Genomic DNA, 22,815 nt, shown 5'->3' with positions numbered 1-22,815 from the left:
TTCCTTGCTCTTCAACTTATTATAAACAACAATATCAATACAGCGAGAAAAACACAAAGTTGTTGTTATTTGTATAAGCAACAATTGCTTGATAGACCTGCATCGAGACATAGATTCACATATGTAGACAATATCCAACAAAATTTATAAAACAAGTTTCGTAAATAACTAAAGGAGGATAATTCATGCAATTATGCAGTTCTGATGCAGAACCATCTGCAATTTTCTAAATACGAAGCAAAATTTCATTCTTGACTGCATCAATAGTACGCAACGGAAGCAATTTTAGTGTGCAATCACAAACGAACTTCTCTGACCACAAAACACGGAGCAATATTGCTTCATTTGCCCATAATCGCAATGAATCCCAATTTTGGGATTGAGGCGAACTCTGATGACACATACCCAGCAAGAACCAATTTTGACTGTTGTAAGATAACGGGCAATTCGTTCTTGTTTCGTTTTTGTTATCAAATAGGTTGGATATATGGGCTTTCCTCTGCCATCGGTATAGCATATCAACGTTTTCCTCTGCCACCTCCCTGTGTCGAGCACCGGATCCACTACTACAGAAAACCATTTCGGGGACACCCACTAATTTTTTTAAGGACGTTTTTTTTACTCAATGTCCTTGTACCCATGTTACGACGTCAACAGCACGGTAGCACTCCAAAAGCAAAAACAAGAGACGTTGCACAAAAGCCAACGCGCCTACACAGCCTCAGAGGTTTGGGGTTCGAACCACATGCAAAATACCCTAAAACCTTAATAGTTGAACACAAAAAATATAAAAGGCATTCAATCCACTGTATACAAACCTCTTTTCCCCAAATTGCTTTAGCCTTTAGAAAACAGCAGCAATACCAAGAACGCGCCTCACGCGCGGAGAAAAACCAAAGGGAGATCGAGAGTGCTCTCTCCCGGCCGAACACCGCCGGCTCACCTGCTGCTGTGTTCTGGTCCGGGAGAGGATGACAACATGGGCTAGCGACAGGTTCTAGGGCGGAGGCCTGGCTTAGGGATGGAGGAGGGCGGCGCGATCTCGGACGAAGAAGACCGATCTGGACTCTTTCTTCTTGGATCGTGGGTGACTTCCGACATGGAGCATCGGCGAGGTGCGATTTGCCGGCGGGGCACGTTTTTCAGGCTGCTTCTGGCGTCACGGGTGCTTATGAGAGCTTGGAGATGGCTGGGTTCTCGATCTCATGGCAGAGGCGAGCCCAGATGGGATCCGATTCCTTATGGAATTTGATCTAGAACGATGGCCAGGTTCTGGTGTGGGCGACTTTGTGGTGCGACGGTGTTGCGGCGTTGGGATGCGATGCAGCCGCGGGGCAGTGCAAGGTGGAGAGATGGCGGGGTGTTATTTTGGTTATGTAGAGTGTATCTGGAAAAACGTATTTGCTTCCACAAGTGAGTAAAACTATTGATGCTCAATGTAGTGTCGTTGCAACTGAATTGATTATTTTGATTCATTTCAATATGAACTGAACAACAATTCAACAGATCCAATTGTTTAGAATATGAAGTCCGGAACAAAGGAAATATATTGCATTAGTAATAGATTAAATAAAAGAATTTTTATTTTGATATACCTACTTAAAGCGTACTAGTTGAATCAAGCTAGAATTTGCAGTCTTTTAGGCATCTAGTTTGATGGTTTATGCTATTGGTTGAGTTATCCTCTAATTTTGCTGTTTGTTATATATCAATGTGTAGTTGCAGCTAATCAGCTATATCTCAAAGTTGAGCCACCCCCAACAGCTAATGGCAGGAAATTTGGTGGGAATCCAGTCATGGCAGTGTTTTACCTGGAGGACAAGTTTGCTCATGGTGACTATGACGCTAGTTGCTAGCCCTTTTGTATTATTAACTTCAGATTATCGAGATCGTATGAATTATTTGTTTCTTCCCAGTTATTTGTTGTAGTGAGATCTTTATAGCCTAGTGTATAACTGGGATGAACATGCAGTTTTGCACATTTACAAATGAATTTGGGGACGTTTAATGGCACAGGTGCTCCTGGAGTTCCTTCAAGGCCTCAAACCCCAGCAGCCAACAGAGATTTTTGAGTTGGTTTTAGAGATTTTTGTGTACAAACTATTCTTGTTGATAGTTTAAGATTTTTCTCGTAGAAAATCTTGAGTCTTTGCACTTACCAGTTGTATTTGCATTGGCAGGTGCAGGGAAGAAAAAGAAGAGACATATTCATTGCCACCAAACCCTCCATATAGTAGAATCCTTAGATCTGGCTCCTTATGACAAGCAAGGTATCTATTATTATGTTCTTGCTGATGTGAACATGTAATATAATGTCTATGACTACTGGGTATCAGGATATATGCATTTATTTTTATTTCTTAAAGGGTCAATGTTTGTTCTGTCAGAGGATATACTTATACTTCTGTAATTGTAAATATTGCATGGATTTCGGGAGAAATAAGTTTAAAGCAATGTTGTGTGGATTTTGGTGTAAAATTCTTGACATTTTTGTTTATTCTAGTGTTACACATTAGAGAATTGATTTAGCCAAGTTCAGTTCCGTGAAGAATTGATTTACATGTTCAATGTTTGTTTTCTTTTCTAGTTTTGTTTGAGAGTGAGGTTACTTATGTTTGTTTTTCATTGAGACCTCAAGAAAACGGCTGATAAATGGTTTTGTATTTTTGGATTGCATCTTGGATCAGCAACTTCTGAACAGAATTCTCTCAAGGAAATGAAAAATCAATATTTGATATACACTGGTACGTTTCTGCGTGCTTTCTTGGGTTTGTGTGAATATTCGATATAGCATTGAGGGCTCAAATTGAACAAGCTCAGATCCAGAGTTCGGAGACGGAAGCAAAACCGGTGAGTAGTTTATGTCTTTTAGGCAGTGTTTGGTTTGTTGCGAAAATTTTGAAAATTTTGACACACAATTCAAGCAAATTCAAAGTAGATTGTCTCATGAATCAAACATTGTGATATGTTTTATGTTGTGTGTGTGATTGGTTTTTTTGTTTTGGTCAAAGCTCTAAACTTGTTCAGCAGGAGTATAAGTCTGACCTTTTCTTTATCAAATTGGGATGAGAAACTTGTAATTGTTTGAAATTTGGTTGTTGAGAAAAATATGTGATGGAATCTTGCATGTTTTGGAGTTGAATAATGTTTTGATTCAAAGGAATCATAGAGTAGCTGTTTTGCTGGTAAATTTTTGTGTTCATATTTTGTCTGTGTATATACGGTGTAACTTCTTTTTCAGTCTTTTTCCCATTGACCCTTTTTGTTTTGACTCTTTTGTTAAGAGAGTAAATTAAACTGTGTAGTTGATAATGTGGCTAACTGTTTTTTCTTCATAGGGTTGAGTTTTAACTTCTTGGTTACTACCACTGGCTTTACTTGCACCAGATGTGCTATACGAAACTAACTAAGTGAGTAAGTTGTTGGTTTTCTGTTGCAAGATTGTTTCTGTTTCATTGGTCTTTTTATTAATTAGTTGCAGTCTGGTTCCATCATGCTACTAAAATTTGATGTGAAAAGCATAATGTTTCATGTTAACCTGTCTTTTTATTGTTTCAGTGACTTCTTTCCATACTTAAAATACTTGCTGCTGAAACTTGTTAGATATTCTACGTACTAATATTAGGCTTCAGACTCAGGTTTGTTTTACTATATAATCTTGAGTATCCTTATAATTTAAAGTTTTAGTGCTCATTTTTCAATCTATAACCTAACTTCATTCTTTACAGGATATGTTGTTTAGCTCAAAAAATTATTGTGGATAGTATCTGTAATATCCTATACGCTGGAAGTAAGAAACTATCTTGATATGCTAATGTTTCTGAACAAGATAGTCTATAATATTCGAGACCAAGTAAAGGTAGCTTTCATCAATATACATCTTTATATTATTCTTTTAAGTTTACTTTGCATATTTTGATATGCTTTTCTGTACTTTATTTAATCTTTTTTTTTTTATTGGGCAGATCACATGCTCAACTTAAGTTGCTAGTAGCTGCTGGCATGTTTAAATGTTAAAGTTTATAACAGGTAAAGTTGAGAATGTTTGTATTTTGATTATGGCTTATTGGTTTACTCTACAAGTACTAATTAAGTCATCAAGTTTGGTTGATGGGATAAATTGTTAATCTCAAGTTCAATTTTATCTGATCTCTTCCTATTACTTATGTTCAACTATTGACTTATGCAGGGCAGAGTTATACCGGTAGTTGCTTCAAATATAGTTATTTGTTCAGATTCATGGCTCGTGGTTAGTATCACTTGTTCATAATGAGTTTATGTTTTTGTCATTTATGGTGCCATGCCCTCTAGTTAGTACTTTCTAACTTTTGCTTGTCATTTATCAGGTGGTGACTGAAGATATATATTGAAGATGAAGCCAAGTATGTATGTCTATTGTCATCTAGAATTAGATAAGATTAGAATGTACGTTTAACTAGGAATTAGTTTCTAGAAGTGCTTGTAGTCAAGTATATTGTAACGAGTAATAGATACAATGACGTTCTGGGATTGTAAAGATTGTTTGTATGTAAATGTCTTCTTTTTGTTTCAAGGACATTTTTTTTTTTGTGTTCTATAATAGATATAAGGACGTTTTTTTAGTGTCATTGTATACATTAGATGACCCTTTTATCGGATTTAAGGACACTTAAAAAGTGTCCTAATATACATTAGAGGACACTCTTCTAATGTCCTTAAAGACATTAGAGGACGCTTTTTAAGTGTCCTTAAAGACATTAGATGACGTTTTTTTTTAGATTAGAGGACGTTTTTCTGGCGTCCTTATAAACATTAGAGGACGTTCTTTGAACGTCCTTGTAAGTGACTTATAATGACTCCTTGATAGATGACGTTTTTTTTGCGTGTCATCTAAAGTTTTTAATGACGTTTTTCGAACGTCCTAAAATGCTTTTTTTGTAGTAGTGGGAGGTCGAGATCGAGGGCCAAATCTCGCCGGAGATGAGCTCCGATTTTGATTTCGCTGGAGAGGCGGTTACCGGCGACATTGAGAATCTGTAGACCTTGTGGTGGAGCTTGGCCGGAAAGTCCTTCCAGAGGCCGAGCATCATCGACAGAGCTTGGGAGTTCTTCTTCGTGTAGCGACGATGCTTGGAATCGGAGACGGTGAACCACAACTCTCCAAGCTCACAATTCCGGCGGACCATCAAACTCGCCAAGTTTCTGTTTCTACCGTCGATGAATCTTCCGGCGCCGTCTTTCTGAGGCGAGAGAGAAAGAGATCGGAGAGAGAGCAGATCGTGTGGAGAGAGAGAGAGAGAGAGAGAGGGCAGATCGTGAAGAGAGAGTGGCAAATGTAATTAATTAATTACTTTAAGGGCAAAATAGTCATTTTACTTCAAATAGGGTAAGTGAGAATAAAAATCTCTTGCTGGGGTAAGTGGGATAACTTTTGCTCATTTTAGGGCTTTTGGTCAAGGACCCTTTTCAAAACTCATGACCTAATTTTTTCAGGTAGACCAAGCTTGTATGGTGGAAATAATCTTTCCTATGACTCAATCTTTTTCTCCTTATGGTGAGTACTGGAGAGAGGTTCGAAAGATTGTGATGTTGGAACTTGGAACTACTTGGTCCCAAGAGAGTTCAAATGTTTCGTTCTGTGAGGGATGGAGAGGTTGCAGTTATGATCGACGTACTCTATAACCCACAATTCTAAGGGTCTCATCAATCTCATCAGTGAAGTGACGCTTCACTTAGCCAACAATGTTGTGTGTCGTTCCGCTTCTGGTAAAAAGTATGAGGGTGCTGCAGGTGACAATAGCAAGAGCACACTTCATGAATTGCTTGAAGAAACCAGGATTTTATTGGGATTTGGGAAGATTCTTTCTATCAGACTATGTACCATGGATGGGTTGGCTGAACAAGTTGAGTGGTCTTAAACAAAGGGCAGACAAGTGTTTTAAAGGGCTGGACAACATTTATGACAAAGTGATTGAGGAACACCGCGATTCTGAAAGGCTTAAACCAGAGCATGAAGATCTTGTTGATGTATTGCTTCGAGTTCAAAAGGATCCAAATCAAGCAATTGCCCTCACTAATTAATGACCAAATGAAGGGTGTTATTACTGTACGTTTATTTATATTTATTTTTCTTCCTCCATTAATTTGTTAAATTTGTTATTTCTTCTGGAAATGTTTACTTGTCAGTTGCTAGACAGTTTGGCATTTTAGTAGTCTTAAAACATAACATGTTAGATATTACCAAAAGAACGTTGCTCGTTTTGATTTATAGAATTTCATCCGGTTTGGAAGCTAGAGAGTACTAAAATTGTTAAATGTGTTTGCAGGATATGTTTATTGGAGGGACTGATACAACCACATCGACACTGGTGTGGACAATGGCTGAGCTGATTAATTAGGAACCCTGTGGCATTGACGAAAGCACAAAATGAGGTGAGAGAACTCATCAAGAACAAAGGGGGAAGGTTGAAGAAAGTGACCTTTCTCAACTCATGTACCTAAAGTCAGTCATCAAGTAAGGTCTTCGATTACATCCACCATTGCCATTACAAATTCCAAGACAGACCACAGAGAGTTGCACAATTGAAGAGTACCACATTCCTGACTACACAACGGTGTTTGTTCATGCAAAAATGATTGGAAGGGACCCGAAATGTTGGGAGAATCCAAATGAATTCTTCCCTGACAGATTCTTGGACAGCTCAGTTGATTACAAAGGAAATCACTATGAGTTTTTACCTTTGGGGTAGGAAGGAGGGGTTGTCCTGGTATGAACTTTGCTGTGCAGGTTATTGAGCTTGCACTTGCTAATCCTATCTATTGTTTTTGACTGGGAACTGCCTCATGGGGTGAAAAGAGAAGACTTGGACATGAAAGAAGCTGTTGGACGTACAGTGCAAAAGAAAGTTCATTTATGTCTAGCTGCTACCCCTGTAAATCTTTAGTTAGAACCATACAAATTCTTGTATGGATCATGTTAAAGCTTACGTGAATATGCATGTGGATGAACTATGTAGAATATTCCCATAACTTTGTGATTTATTTTCTAGATATAGAAAAGCTCAAGTCAATAAGATGATATCATGAAGACAACCATATAAAGTGATTGCCCTTCCCTGGTCGACCTTAGTTCTTGAAACTCGATTTATACTGTATATTTTAATTTTTACTTATTTTGTTTCTGATGTTCCTCTTAGTCTGATATGATCGTATGAATGGCATCCGTCCAATATTACAAAAATTATTCACTGAGATCTTCTTAGCTATTCACCTACCCTATATTTAAAAATGTTACCCAACGTACTAGTTAGTCTGAAATGAAACCTTGGATCTGCAATTTTTAAGTTAAAACCAAGAAACAACTTTTTCTTTGCTGGGTATAATATATGCTGTACTATTTCAACAGAACCGCCGGCCAATATCAAAAAAATAGACTGTATATAAAATTCCTCTGGAGAGTCTACAGGAGGTTTCCAGGCACATCGAAAAATATTCAATTACTACTGTTTTTTCCCAGCAAGTGGTAGCTGAAAGTCCAACGCATTAGGCATTCAAAATCATGATAACGCGAGACCTGTATGTGGAAATATCTTAATTTCTATTACTAATACAAGAAAACGATGCAAAAATCCCAAAAAAAAAAAAAAAAAAAAAAAAGAAGAAGAAGAAGAAACAAACACAAGCTTGTAACAATAATGTTACTGATGGAGTAACAATATTGTTTCAAAATCAAGACTACTAATATGGGAGATCATTATGATTTTGTTTGGCACTCAAGTACAATATTGTTACTGAGTCGCATAACATTAATACGTACTGCCACTAATGCATTAGTACTTTCAAGCTTATTAGCTTACTAGCAGTGCTGCTCTAGCAGCTAAACATAGAGGAACTTTCTTCTGCATTGCAAGGCCAGCAGCTTCCTTCATGTCCAAGTCATCTCCTCTTACCCCATCAGGCAGTTCCCATTCAAAACAATAAAGCAAATTGGCGAGTGCAAGCTCAACTACCTGTACACCGAAGTTCATACCAGGACAACCCCTCCTTCCTGCCCCAAATGGTAAAGGCTCATAATTCTTTCCTTTGTAATCAATCCTGCTGTCTACGAATCTTCCAGGAAAGAACTCGTTTGGATTCTCCCAACATTTAGGGTCTCTTCCTATCATTTTTGCAAGGACAAACACCATTGTTTTGGCTGGAATTACAAACCCTTCAATTGTGCTAGTCTCGGAGGTTTCTCTTGGAATAGCAGTGTAGGTGGATGTACTCTTAAACTTTCTTTGATGACTAATTAGGTACATTAGTTGAGAAAGATCACTTTCTTCCACCTTCGCTTTTCCCTTTACCACTCCTCTCACCTCATTTTGTGCTTTCTTCAACACCAGAGGGTTCCGCATAAGCTCAGTCATTGTCCATACCAGTATGGCTGAGGTGGTATCAGTTCCTGCTAAAAACATGTCCTGCAAAAAGATTTTACCTTTTTTAATTACTAATTGCACTGTATAAATATCGGTCTTTCATTTATGAAGTTGTAAATTGTTTCTAGATGTCTAATATGTTATGTTGATAGAAGTTTAGCTAGACTAGTAATAAGGGTCTAGAACTCTAGTTTGACAGTCTAGCTAGCTACATAACATGCTACATCTTCTGGCAAGTGAACATGTATGTTAAAGAAATATAAAAAGTAAATAGACAAAAGAAGCATGTTGAGGTGCATGAAGAAAGAGGTGAAATAGAACGTACAGTGATGACACCCTTGATTTGTTCAATTTTGAGGAGTATTGCTTGACTTGAATCCTTCTGAACTCAAAGCAGAACATCAATGAGATCTTCATTCTCTGGTTTAGGCCTTTTAGGATCAAGGTGGTCCTCTATCACTTTGTTATAGAGATTGTCCAAGTTCTTAAAACACTTGTCTACTCTTTGTTCAAGACCACTGAACTTGTTTATCCAGCTGATCCATGGTAGAAAATCTGATACATATATAGAGTCCTCCCAAAAGGACCATCGACTTTTTAAGCAACTCATGAATTCTGCTCATGCCAATTTCACCTTCATCATACTTCTTACCAAAAGCGCAGCGACACAAAACATTGTTGGCCAAGGTAACTGTCACTTCACTGAGATTGACAATACCCTTACACTTATGAGCTATTGAGTCGATCATAACTCCAACCTCTTCATCCCTCACAGACTGAAACATTTGGACCCTCTTTGGACCAAGTAGTTCCAAGATCACTATCTTCCTTACCTCCCTCCAATACTCACCATAAGGAGCAAACGATAGATTGACACATCCATAGCTAAGCTTCTTTGCAACATACAAGGCTGGTCTACCTGAAAAACCTAGGTCATGAGTTTTCAAAACCTCTCTTGCCATTTCAGCTGAGGAGACTACTAGAGTAGGCCTCGAGCTTAATTGCAAGAACATGATTGCCCATATTGACTAGAAAGGTGTTGAAGAACAGAATGGGGTAAAATCATCATAAAGATGATGAAGGTTCCCTATGAGAGGTAGCCTTCTAGGACCAGGAGGCAACCACTTTCCTCTAGCATTTTGCTTCATCAAAAGCAAGAAAATGGAGGGTATGAGAAAAACAAGGAGTAGAAGCACCATGGATAAACATAAGTAAGAACTCACGTAGCTAAAGTGCAAAGTTCAGGTCTGATTGCTTAGCATATGCACTAGTGTTGATGAAAGCGGTCACCTGAGACAAGTAGCTAAAACCTGAAAGTTGACCAAATATAAATAAATGGAGGGGAATAAGGTTTCTCTCATTGGTTCTTTTGAAGAAGCAAGTGAACTTACCTATATCTAATTCTGGCAATATCATGCATGTGCTTTTAGCTAATCAATGTTTTTTCTTCCATAATTTCATGAAAGATGAATCTTTGACGAACTCAGAAGTTAAAGAAATTACAAAAATTGAAGTGGTTGCAAAACAGTCTTGATTGGTTTATAATTTTTTCCCTCAGAGCTCGAGAAATGTATAATCAAATGCAAATGGCTATATATTGTAGTTCTCAGTTTGCTATTAGGTCCATATTTTTAGATACATAATGATCATGATAATGATATGTAAACGTACTCATGCAATGATTTACATTAAACTAGTATTGATTTTGCTGTCGATCACATGGTAAGAGATAAATCGGAGCTAAATTGTCAATTCTTGTATTATAGATTTAAGTCATGACTATATATCCTAGGGTCAATGCAAAACATAGGATATTTCAAATTGAAACACATATTATAAGATCCAGGTCAGTAGCTGAATCATTGAAAAATTCTAATCATGGGCGGTTCTGTTAGCCAAATTGTTACTGCAGGGCTTAAGGGCCTAAATTTACACATAATGGCAGGAGGTGAGGTTTCAACTTTCAAATGGCTAAAAGCTTTCTTTGGGAGAATAAGATGTAGTACTAGTCTACTAGAGTACTAGTACTGTTTCGATATTGGGGTTCTGCTTGATTGAAGATGGGAAACATCGTAAATTTGTAATGTTCTTTCTTCTGTTTGAAATATAACTATAACAATACTAGGTTAGTAGGTTACAGATCCAATGTTCATCTTGAACCGAAAACAATGCGATTTGTTTGAGTGACAGTGAGATAGAATAAAAAGAAGATATCTCTGTGTTGAAATTTATTTTTAATACGTACATTAGATCGAGTATAAGTACTGTTATTACATTTTTGGAACATCTTTGTGTGGTAATTCACATGGAGCCTTTATTATTTTTTCACCATAGCTTACAAAGATATGTAGGTCTTTGTATTAGCTCATAGATGTACTGGTGTAGCTGCTAGACATAAAGGAACTTTCTTCTGCACTGTAATCCCAGCAGCTTCTTCCATGTTCAAATCTTCTTTTTTCATCCCATTAGGCAATTCCCAGTCAAAACGATACAGCAGATTAGCTAGTGTAAGCTCAACTAGCTGCATAGCAAAGTTCATACCAGGACAACCCCTCCTTCCTGCCCCGAATGGCAAAAGCTCAAAATGGTTTCCCTTGTAGTCAATTGAGCTGTCCAAGAATCTTTCAGGGAAGAATTCATTTGGATTCTCCCAAGTCCCTTCCAATCATTTTTGCAAGAATAAACACCATTGTTTTGGCAGGAATTTCGTACCCTTCAATTGTGCAACTCTCTGTAGTTACTCTTGGAACTAGTGATGGCGCTGGCGGATGTAGTCTAAAACTTTCTTTGATAACTACCTTTAGGTACATGAGTTCAGAAAGATCACTTTCTTCCACCTTCCCTTTTGCCTTGACGACTCCTCTCACGTCATCTTGCGCTTTCCTCATCACTAAGGGATTCCTGATCAGCTCAGCCATTGTCCATACCACTGTGGCTAAGGATGTGTCAGTCCCTGCAATAAATATGTCCTGCAAAATAAGGTTCTATATATATATAAATGTTGAAGGATATCGACATAATGTGTGCCTCTACAAACTAGGGTTAGAGTTGTAATAGGAATGTGTTCTAGGTATTCAATTGTAATCGGATTCTATTACCTTTTTGGATACCTTGTAACTCTCTATTTAAAGAGCTCCTATTATCAATAATATACACACAATTCCATTCTCCTACAACACGTTATCAGTCGGGGCTGGGCACGGGCCGGGACGGGCCGGTTATTGAGTGATACCGAACCCGGTACCGGAAATATTTTTCGGGACGGGACGGGACGGGATTACGTTTTTTCAAAGTTGGTACCGGAGGTACCGAAACCGACCGGGATCGGGTCGGGTCCGGGCCCAATTCGGGATACCCGAATCCCTTTTTTTTTTTTTTTTTTCCACACTTAAAGGACTTTAACAGCTATCCAAAATTTCCAGATTTCAATCATTATAGGATGCAGCTGTCCTCTTAGCACTGCAACTTATAAATCTACACAATCAATTTTGCCTTGAACCAAATTGCAGATTATGAATTCAAAGTGCAGTAATGCAGATTATGAGTTTATGACATGGCTGTAATGCAGTAATGCAAATTGCAGATTATGACAGGAAAGAAATCCAATGTGCAACACAGCAAATAGCCAATTCAATAGACCAACAATAAGTTCAATAAATGAATAAACACAGAAACCAATTCATGAATTCAACAATACGTCCAGTAGGTCTTAAAGTCCATTACATGATAAAAACTAGTTAACTACAAGTCTTGAACGATTTGAATCAACAATGAGGCCGAGCAGCTACCTTCTTCGCTCCTGCCGTCGAACGATTTGAATCAAATAAGTGAATAACTGACCTGGAGATGAAGTATACATCAGCAGCTATCTGATGATCACGCTAATTCTGAGCTAACAAACAATGATCAATCTAATCTAATCTATGATAACTTGAATGTAAGAAACTACATGTAAGAAAACAGAAAACACCAATATTATGTCACTGGTGACCCAAAGTGATTAGTTTCCAAAAGAAGAGGCTTTGACAAATTAAGCACGAGGGATAGTGAATAATGAATATATCAATATGATCCTAAACATATACTCCCTAACTATATATGGTTAGTCGCTGTGGATCACAGTGATCAGTAGTGGATATATAAACATCCATCCCAACCAAGGACAATGATATACATGAATGAGGGGACCTGTGGAGCGGTTATTATTAGGGCTGGGCACGTGAGGCAATTCAACACCATTCAGTTGAAACCTGTAATTGTCATATAAGCTGATCAGAATCTAATGAATCAAATATATAGTCAAATATATATCAGAATCAAATGAATCAAATACACCTGAACCAAAGCTTTAACATAGTCACAAAACACAGTTGACCAAAATGAAATGAATCGAATTGAGAAAGTGAAGTATGACGAACCATGAAACCGCTCATCAGCTTGTATAGGAGTAGACAATCTTTCATAAGAACCTGTGGCTTTTAATGAAGAACCACAGGAACAAGGTAATTGTCGAACAAGTGACCTGTCAGTAAATGCGTCACCTGCACCAAAGTTTTAACATTATCAAAAAACACAGTTAACCACAAAGCAATGCATGAAACTGAGAAAATGAGAGCATGACTGACCTTGAAACTTCTTATCATGCTCCTCCTTGAAACCTCTCTGACCTTCCTCTTTATGCAGCACCCAAACGATTAATGAATTGGGATCTGGGATTAGTGAATTGGGTTAGTGAATTGGGGATCGACTGATAGAGGGGGATCAGGGATTTAGATGAGGAACAGAAGAAGATCTGGAGAGTGGAGAAGACTCGAAGAGAGCTTAGAACTAGGGTTAGTGAATTGGGGATCGACTGATCGAGGGGGATTGGGATTTAGATGAAGAACATAAGCAGATCTGGAGAGTGGAGGGAGAAGAGAGCTTAGAACTGGGGATCCCTTCGTTAGTTCGTTGCGGCTTAGGGAGTTAGGGCCTTAGGCCGTTTAGTTTAGGTCAAAATGTTTTGATCAGGTGTGTTCATTGCTCTGTGTTCTCACATAAACTACCCAATCAAAATCAACCAAGTAATATAAATAATTAAATATTTAATTTAATTAATTTAAACGGGACGGGACGGGATCAATCGGGATCGACTGGGCTAGTACCGGTACCGGGCCCGTTTCTACGGGACGGGCCCAAATAGTAAATTTCAGATTTTGATCCCGGCCCGTACCGGTGGATTTCGGGACGGTTTCGGGACGGGACCGGGATTTCGGTTTTGGATGCCCAGCCCTCTTATCAGCACGAGTTCTAACCCTAGCTTAAAAAAAAAAAACTTTTTATTCTCTCTGCCGCCAACCCAAAAAAAAAAAAAACAAAAAAAAAAAAATTCCCACCGGCCTCCAGCCGTGCAGCGCCAACAGCCTCACCTCACCTCACCTCCGGTCCGGATCTCCAGCCTTCTTCTGGCCTCCTCACCTCGCTGCACACCTCACCAGCAACCAACGACGCTCCCCCGTCGAACTGCCGCAGCCTCCTGCTCTTGCTGCGCACCAGCCCACGCTGCCCAGACGCCGCCACCGCACGACTTGCACTCCAGCACTGACCTCCACCTGCACCAGCAGCCCACCGGCCTCCGCTGCCTGCACGCCAGCGACCTTGACCTGCAGTCCGGCCTCCACACCGAACCAGCAGACGCGACCTTGACCTGCAGCAGCACGAACCAGCAGACGCGACCTTGACCTGCAACAGCATGAACCAGAAGACGCGAAGAAGACGACGCAGAAGAGAACAGACGAAAGAAAGTAAGAAAGAAGAAGAAGACCGAAGGAAAAGAAAGAAGAAAAAAAAAAAAGGAAGGGAGAAGGGCTGGGCCAGGTTAGAAAAAAAAAGAAAAAAAAAAGGAGGAAGAAAAAAAAGGGGAAGGGAGAAGGGCAACCCACCAACTGCCAATTTTCGACAAGATTCCAGCAACCCTAATTTAGCTACACGCCTGCATCAACACGCGCGTGTATAACGAATCGTGAAGCAAATCTTCAAATTACCAAGTAAGTTTTTACGATTAAAGTTCATGCTTTCTTGTATTTTAAATTCCTTTTATTTCCTACAGAATTTTGGAATATATGAATATATGAACATGTGTGGCTTTGAGTATTTAACAAAGCGGAATTGTGGGGATTCACGCTTAACGAACTAAGAGCGTTCGTATGCTAAGAGTGTTCATAATTAAACGAACTAAGAGCGTTCGTATGAACTAAGAGTGTTCATAATGCTTGGACCAAGAGCGTCCATAAAGCATCAAATTGTGACCATATTAAAAACATCATTATTTGGTCTAATCCAAAAGAGATTCTTGGAAATCGATTTCTTGGTAGCATAGCTCGGAAATCTTATTATTGTTAATTTTCGTGGAAGTTTAGCTCCGAAACTAATTCGTTCTTGTTTCACCCCCTTTTCAGGATGTCAAACTCGAACATACTCGATTTTGTTCCATTGGATTATGCAGGCAAAAGATACCTATTGTGGGCTCGGGATGTTGAACTCCACTTTATTGCCCGTGACTTATTGCATACAATCCAAGAGCTTTGTCATATAGAAACAGCTCCAAATCCTCAAACTAAGAAAGATATTTCCAGGGCACTTGCCTTCATGAAACGTCACATGGATAGTGACCTCCAGTTTGAGTTCATGAATGAGGATAGCACCATAAAGCTTTGGCAAGCGCTTAGTGAACGTTATGGCAATGTTCGTGACTTCATCCTTCCGAATTTAGAAGCAGAATGGAGTGATCTTCGCTTCTCTGACTTTGATACAGTCATACAATTTTATTCGGAAGCCCTCCGCATCAGAGCAATGATGCACTTCTGTGGCAAGACGATCACAGAAGAACAATTGATTGAGAAAACCCTCAATACCTTCCCTGTCTATGCTATGAGGTCCTGTGACTTATTTCGGACTCATATAAATGCAAGACGGATCACAAGCTTTCAAAAGCTTATTGAAGCTATGGAAATTGCTGAAAGGCAAGACAACGAGCTTGTGAGAAGAGAAATTGATAGGCTTCGAGATAGCTATCCAGAGCATCGTCCCATGGCTAGAGAAAGTCGCCATAGACGTCATGATCCATATGATCGAAATGCTCATGAAGGTAGTCGCCAAAGGCGACAATCACGCCACCGTAGGAGCAGTGATTTTGAGGGACTAAGGGTTGGAAACCATAGAGCCAACGTTGGCCATGGTCATAATCTTCCAACGCCTCAGGTCCTAGGGACCATGCACATTGCGCCAATGCGCCTCAATCAAGGGAGAATCCTCTTCATGGTATCTATTTCTGATATGGAACGTCTGATCAATGGGCCTGAGTTTGCAATGTACCTAAGAAGGTAGCTGCCTCACATTGATCAAGACATCGAGTTCAAGAAGACTTTAAATCTGGCGATGAAGACAAAATGCCGCAGATTTTTAGAGTAGTCTTTTATTTTTCCAAGAACTTTTGTAATGGCAATTTGCCTTAGTCAATAAATGACAATTGTATTAACTCTTTCTTATGTGGGGGGACCCAATAAAATGTGATGTCTAGGAAAGTCATTGAGATTATTGGTACTTAAGAGAGCATCGCTCCACCAACATCTCTCTCTACTTTCCTGGTCATATTTGATTGGAGTTACCAAACGGATAGAGTGACTACAATGTGTCTTACTTTGATTTTATTTTGGATTAGATTTTGGAAACTTTGATGTAATCATTGGCTATTAATAAAGTGTCAATTCTTTTACTTAATGTCTTGGACATACCTTAATTCGAACTTTATTATATAAGAGCCAATGATTTTCATGTGGAAACACATTATGAGAATGGACAGAGTTCCTTTGCATCACCTCTAATGACTACGGACATAAACGAGTATTAGAGAAACTTATGTGTCGCTCTAGTGGGTTGTATGCAACCACTATTCGAGTTATTGAATCCAACCATGTCATGAGAGACGACGTATGGGATTCTGACACATATAGGCTTTGACATGATGATCCGTGTATTAAAGACTTTACACGGACATCCATTTTTAGAACGAAGAAAAGTAAGAACCAAGAATTGGTTCGAGGAGCTGCACATGCGCCTCATGGTGCCATGATTGTGAAAAGACCGGCCATACATGGTCGGCGCCGCCTACCCCCTGCGGCAAATACATGGCATTGACGCCATAAACTCCTCTCTCTACTTCTCAAGTCTATTGTGACATTATGGCTTAAACAAAAGCCTCATTGGTTGATTATAAAGCCCATGTTTCGTTCTGTAAAGCCTGTTATTTAGGATTGAGACCATCCTATGCCAAGGAGATTGAGGAAATAATTCCATTCTTACAAAGAATCTAAGGGAATTCTATGGATTTGATCAACCAACTTGCGGACCGTATAGATGTTTTATGGTGTTGGTTGATACGCAAACACGCTGGTCACGTGTTGTGCCATTATCCACTCGTAATGCTGCTTATACTACACTTCTAGCACATAACATATGGCTATGGGCTCACTACCCAGATCATCCCATTCAGTCAATTTGACTTGATAATGCTAGAGAGTTTACATCGACAGTTTTCGATGACTATTGCATATCATTGGGTATTGATATCAAGTATCGTATTCCCATGTACATACCCAATTGGTATCGCGGAAAAGCCACCATTAAATGACTACGATGGTAGCCTAGATTTTGGTAATGCGCACCAATATTTCCGCTTGGGTTATGCAATATCGCATGCAGCTATGCTAATTCGTCTATGACTCATAGTAGCCACTCAACTTTTATTTGCGTTACAGCTAGTGACTGGGTCCGAGTCTAATATCTCGTACTTATGCATATTTGAGTATGCGGTTTATGTGCCAATTGCGCCGCCACAGCGCATCAACATGAGTCATTGCAACGAATGCATATATATATTTGTTGGACATGAGTCTCCAACTATAAAGTCCGCTATGTAGAACCATTGACAGGCGATCTCTATTTCGCTGGATTTGCGAATTGTCACTTTGATGAGACAGTCTTCCCGTCGTTAGGGGGAGATTAGAACGTCAATGTTCAACAGGAACGACAGGAATTGTCGTGGTCTGTCCCCACTATGTCTCATCTTGATCCCCTAAAAGTGACGAGATCACATATACCTGCTGCAAACATGCCTGCAAGGATTGATGTCCCCACAAGAGGACATGGTGCCACCCAGAGAAGATGGGTACTACACCACTACCATGGATGGTGGTATGGTGACGCCACAAAGGTGGTATAATGGCGTCATAGGCCATGGGTTCCGCTAGAGAGAGTAGGAGACCCATAGGTTCGATGGATTCTCGCCCTAAGAAGAGAGCGAGTTTGGCACAACTTGATCCATTGATCATTGATACTCAAAATCCGTCTCATGAGAATATTTTGGATTGTGGTTATGTCCAAGAGACATCGTTGGGGGACGCCTCAATGTTAGAACCAATTCCTGAGAATATAGAGATCTCTACGAACTACACTAGTGTACTCAGACGTGGAATTATTGAGACCAATGACATCGAACCTTACTCCGTTGAAGAATGCCAACGTAGAGAAAATTGGCCTAAATGGAAAGATGCGATACAGGTTGAATTGGATTCACTAACGAAGAGGAAGGATTTCGGGCCTGAGATGCCAACACCTCCTAACATAAAACCTGTTGACATTAATAGGTCTTTGTTAGATAGCGTGATGAGAAAAAGAGATGGTAATCTCGCCTTATGGCGCAAGGTTTCTCACAACGCCCTGGAATCGACTACGAGAAGACATATTCTCTCGTAATGGATGTCATTGCACTCCACTACCTTGTCAGTTTGGTAGTTTCCAAATAACTGAACATGCAGCTTACAAATGTGGTCACCACATATCTTTATGGGGATCTAGATACGGAATATAATGAAGGTTCTTGTGAACTTCATTTACCCAAGTCAAGTGGCTCTAGACCACGGAGCGCGTTTGCAACGATGTTGAAACGCTCACTAAAGTGACTACTTGATTGGGAGGATATGATGAACTATGCCCACGCGTTTCCATGACAAGTTCCGGATTTGCAATTGTCGCGGTTTATGTTGATAAACATAATTGGAACCCTTGTGAGTTAAGGAAAACCGCTGAACACCTGAAATCCGAGTTTGAGAGGAAGGACCTTGGGAGAACACGGTTTTGTATACCGTGTCAATAGATGCTTAGGCATTTTGATAAAGTCAAAGATGCACTCCCATGGTCGTCCGTAGTCTTGCCCTAAAAGGGATCCGTTTCGTCCCAGGGATGATGACGAAGACGTGTTAATAACAGAAGTGCTTACTTATGTACAATAGGCGCATTATTGTACTTAGCACAATACAAGACCGGACACCTCAATTGTTATGAACTTGTTGGCTAGATACAGCTCCGCGCCAACGCAGCGCCATTGGATTGGTGTAAAGACAATCTTTCGATACTTGAGAGGTACGATTGATATGGGCTTGTTCTATCCCTACAGAGAGAAAAGAAATAACGGAAGTGTGGGATCGGACCCCACAAGGCAAAATGCCACCTTCCGTGCTCCTCCTCCCCTCCATCAAAATGACAACGATGTCTTGATGGGTTTTGCTGATGTAGGGTATCTCTCTGACCCTCACAAAGGTCGCTCCCAAACGGGTTATGTCTTTACCATGGGAAGCACTGCGATATCTTGGAGGTCTACAAAACAGACCTTTGTTGCTACTTCCTCAAATCATGCAGAGATTATCTCTCTACATGAAGCCGTGCGAGAATGCATATGGCTAAGGTCTATAGTTAGACATATTCGAGGAACTTGTGGTTTGAAGTCTACCACAGATGAACCTACATGCATTTATGAGGATAATGCAGCTTGTATTGAACAAATGAAATTAGGTTTATTAGGTTTCATCAAGGGCGACAACACCAAGCATATATCGCCTAAGTTCTTTTACAATCAGCAACAACAGACACTTCTAAATATTGAAGTGAACCAAATCCGATCTGAGGATAATGTAGCGGACTTATTTACTAAGTCGTTACCAAAATCCACATTCGAGAAACATGTGAAGAGCATTGGATTAAGGAAGTTATCCGAACTCCCATGATTGTAGCAATCAGGGGGAGGTATGATGTCTACATGTTAGATCTCGAAGAGTGAAGGACGTGTTGTGCTCTTTTTGTCATTCGACCAGGGTTATTTTTGTCCCACTGGGTTTTTGTTACCTGGCAAGGTTTTTAACGAGGCAACAATTAAAGCGTCATCACCAAGTTTGAGCGGCACAAGGGGGAGTGTTGAAGGATATTGACATAATGTGTGCCTCTACAAACTAGGGTTAGAGTTGTAATAGGAATGTGTTCTAGGTATTCAATTGTAATCGGATTCTATTACCTTTTTGGGTACCTTGTAACTCTCTATTTAAAGGGCTCCTATTATCAATAATATACACACAATTCCATTCTCCTACAACAATAAAAACCTTATGAACAAAACTTGGTCTTATGTTGAACTATACATTTAATCAATGAATATTCAAGATCCCTTGACACATTTTTAAATAGGTGTTGAAGTAATATAAACATATATTGACAATTAATTAAATACATCAAGACGCAGGCATAAATTAATACAAGGAAATTAACATACAGTGATGACACCCTTGATTTGCTCGTTAGTAAGTGCTAGTGCTTGACTTGGATCTTTCTGAACTCGAAGTAGCACATCGACAAGATCTTCATGCTCCGGAATAGGCCTTTTTGGGTCAAGGTGTTCCTCAATCACTTTGTCATAGAAACTGTCCAACCCTTTAAAACACTTGTCTACCCTTTTTTCAAGACCATTGAACTTGTTTAGCCAACCCATCCATGGCAGAAAATCCGATATGCAGAACCCTCCCAACAAGTTCATTGCCTCTTCTAGCAATTCAAGAATTCTGTTCTTGCTAATAACACCTCCAGCACCATCATACTTTTTGCCAAAAGCCGAGCGGCACAAGACACTGTTGGATAAAAAATGTGTCAGTTCATTGAGATTGATGAGACCATTAGAAGTGTGAGCTACGTCATCAATCATATGTCCAACCTCTTCATCTCTCACAGAACGAAACATTTGAATCCGCTTTGCACTAAGTAGTTCCAAGATCACAATCTTTCTAACCTCCCTCCAATACTTACCAATGGGAGAAAATGATAGACTGGAGTCATAGCTAAGCCTCTTTGCAACATACAAGAAATCTGGTCTACCTGAAAAAATGAGGTCATGTGTTTTGAAAACCTCTCTTGCCATTTCGGCTGAAGAGACTACTAAAGTAGATCTTGAGCCTAATTGCAAGAACATGATCGGTCCGTACTGACTGGAAAGGTTTTCAAGGGCACAATGAGGTAAATCATCAGAAAGATGGTGAAGGTTCCCAATTACAGGTAGCCTTCTAGGACCAGGAGGCAACCTCTTTGCTTGAACATTTTGCTTCCTTTGCTTCATCAAGAGCAATAAAGCAAAGGGTATGAGAAAAATAAAGAGTAGGAGCACCATGGACAAGGATAAGTAAGAACTCATGGCTAATTGATGAGTTCCTGTCATAGATGTAATAACATACTTAACTTGAGATTCTGAACATATAGAAACACAGATGGGAACAACATATTATCAACATTGAGGCAAAGATATGGACTAGTGCTCTTGGATATCAAAGAAATTTCGAGGATATTATGGAGTTTGCATCGAAAGTCTACGTAGCCTAATGGCGAGTTGGATCAAAATCTGACTATACAATACTATTATAATAATGTGTGAACAGGAATAGGATCAAAATGAAGTAATGAACTAGCATGCTGAAAATGTTCATAATCAAGATGGCACAGTAGATTGTTGATGGTGAAAGGTCTACTTGTAGGACATTCTCTCAAAATGGTGAACTGTCAAATAAGAGGCAAAACAGGGGAAGAGTCTGGAAACCCTCTGCCATTAAGGTAGAGTTTTGCGCTTTCCTAAGCACTATGGGACAAAATATTGACATTGAAAGTGACTGTCAGCTTGCAGTCCAAGTAATCTCTTCTGATGGACTTGACCTTTCTAAACATGCATGGCAGTCTAATTCATGACATTGAAGTGAGCATCAAGACCATCACTGGCCTGACTATGGCACATACTCCTCGAGCTACATACTGTGTAACACATCGGCTTGGTAGCATAGCTATGAGTCAAATATCAACTTTGAGTGGTTGAATCAAGCACCGATTATTTTGTTGGATGTTCTTATCTTTAATTGTAACCATCTTTCTTGAATAATATATTTTTATCGTTTTATTAAAAAAAAAAAAAAATTATGAGCCAAGAAACTAATCACATCAAGATATAATCGAATTTGGTTACTCCAATTTTTTTTTTTTTTAAAATAATGTATTTTGCCAAGCATGTCATTTAGAGTATTAGATAATAGATAATAGGGCATCATTTAGAGTATTAGATAATAGATAAAGTGCCCCTATTACATTCGGAAAGTTCAATCAAATTTTCAGCACAACAATACCTAGAACTGCTAGTCGACTAATTTCACAGAACATAAATGTTTTTCATTAAAGCACAACAAAATCAAACCACCCGTACAGTTTGTTGATAGCTCTGAGCATATTAGATGGCTGGAGGAACAACATATCCAGAGTCACCTGATCCACCACAATCCCTACTTGAAAGCATCATCTTCTCCCTTTCTTCCTGCTCCTTCCACCACTTATTCATCAGCCGAGATGCACAGTACTCAGTCCTATGCTCACTGGTACCACAAATTGTACATTCCAATGGATTAAAACGTTCTTCCTCACCCGCGGGGATGCCATCCTTGTTACCACAACCTTTGCAGACTTCATTGTCGACACATAATTCACAATATCCACAATAGTCACCCTCATCCACGCCGCCACCAAAATCTAGTATAAATTCTGCTGGATCAGAATCTTCTTCTGAAGCGCTAACTTCTTCTACATCACTATCTTCGTTGCCACCGCTACCCTTATCTTCCTTTTGCTGCAGCACTAAAGGGGAGCTGTCAGCGGATCCATCATCTACCATTGGAGGCTCCTTGTCCCACGATGTACTATTCCCAGTGCCAGCAGCGCGCTCATCGAATTCTTCCCTTCGGCGCTTCGTCTGCTTAGGGCTTTTGCTCACATCGTCCTCATCGAGTTCTTCCACTCGGCGCTTCGCCGGACCGTCCAAATTAGGGTTCCGGCTCTCGACGTCGGTCATGGCTTTGCGTCTCCATGTCATTTAGAGTATTAGATAATAGATAATAGGGCATCATTTAGTAGATAATAGATAATAGGGCATCATTTAGAGTATTAGATAATAGATAAAGTGCCCTATTACAATTTGGTTACTCCAATTAAACCATCAAACACTTAATAAAAAAAAAAGTAAAGCTACATCATC

General features: G+C 39.5%; 2 protein-coding genes and 2 pseudogenes across 10 annotated transcripts; 2 read left to right on the top strand and 2 right to left on the bottom strand.

Moving 5' to 3' along the window:
* The first annotated feature begins 802 nt into the window (after positions 1-802).
* Positions 803-4,564, top strand: LOC133741896 (uncharacterized). 9 transcript variants are annotated; one of them, XR_009862222.1, is made up of 10 exons: positions 803-1,413; positions 1,720-1,833; positions 2,017-2,093; positions 2,181-2,270; positions 2,688-2,850; positions 3,339-3,410; positions 3,559-3,638; positions 3,966-4,029; positions 4,190-4,249; positions 4,347-4,564. XR_009862222.1 is itself a non-coding variant. In XM_062169605.1 (6 exons), the coding sequence occupies exons 1-4, from the start codon at positions 1,206-1,208 to the stop codon at positions 2,789-2,791; spliced, it is 516 nt and encodes a 171-aa protein (XP_062025589.1). In that variant the 5' UTR covers positions 803-1,205; the 3' UTR covers positions 2,792-2,850; positions 3,339-3,410; positions 3,559-3,753. The 9 variants fall into 9 exon arrangements, 1 of the variants encoding a protein (XP_062025589.1); XR_009862220.1 differs by having other exon boundaries at positions 1,720-1,891; positions 2,017-2,072; XR_009862218.1 differs by having other exon boundaries at positions 1,720-1,891.
* A 541-nt stretch (positions 4,565-5,105) lies between these two features.
* Positions 5,106-6,923, top strand: LOC133744952 (cytochrome P450 71A9-like; annotated as a pseudogene).
* Positions 6,924-7,826: 903 nt separating this feature from the next.
* LOC133744951 (cytochrome P450 71A9-like) lies at positions 7,827-9,661 on the bottom strand (annotated as a pseudogene).
* A 1,073-nt stretch (positions 9,662-10,734) lies between these two features.
* On the bottom strand, positions 10,735-21,355 carry LOC133706951 (cytochrome P450 71A9-like). The gene is given in 3 exon segments (XM_062132500.1): positions 10,735-11,050; positions 11,052-11,365; positions 20,035-21,355. Coding segments are annotated over 3 exon segments (1,536 nt in total). The 5' UTR covers positions 20,968-21,355; the 3' UTR covers positions 10,735-10,761.
* Between the last annotated feature and the right edge of the window lie 1,460 nt (positions 21,356-22,815).

This window comes from Rosa rugosa, chromosome 4 (genome assembly GCF_958449725.1).
Source record: "Rosa rugosa chromosome 4, drRosRugo1.1, whole genome shotgun sequence".
NCBI lineage: Eukaryota > Viridiplantae > Streptophyta > Magnoliopsida > Rosales > Rosaceae > Rosa > Rosa rugosa.
Note: the sequence above shows the minus strand (reverse complement) of the source record. Positions and strands in the feature narration are given on the sequence as shown.

Excerpts from the sequence above, each read along its gene's own strand:
- LOC133741896 (XM_062169605.1), top strand. The coding sequence starts at position 1,206 with ATGGCAGAGGCGAGCCCAGATGGGATCCGATTCCTTATGGAATTTGAT. Across the intron at positions 1,414-1,719 it reads AAACGTATTTGCTTCCACAA|TTGCAGCTAATCAGCTATAT; the intron begins GTGAGTAAAACT and ends ATCAATGTGTAG. Across the intron at positions 1,834-2,180 it reads GGAGGACAAGTTTGCTCATG|GTGCAGGGAAGAAAAAGAAG; the intron begins GTGACTATGACG and ends TTGCATTGGCAG.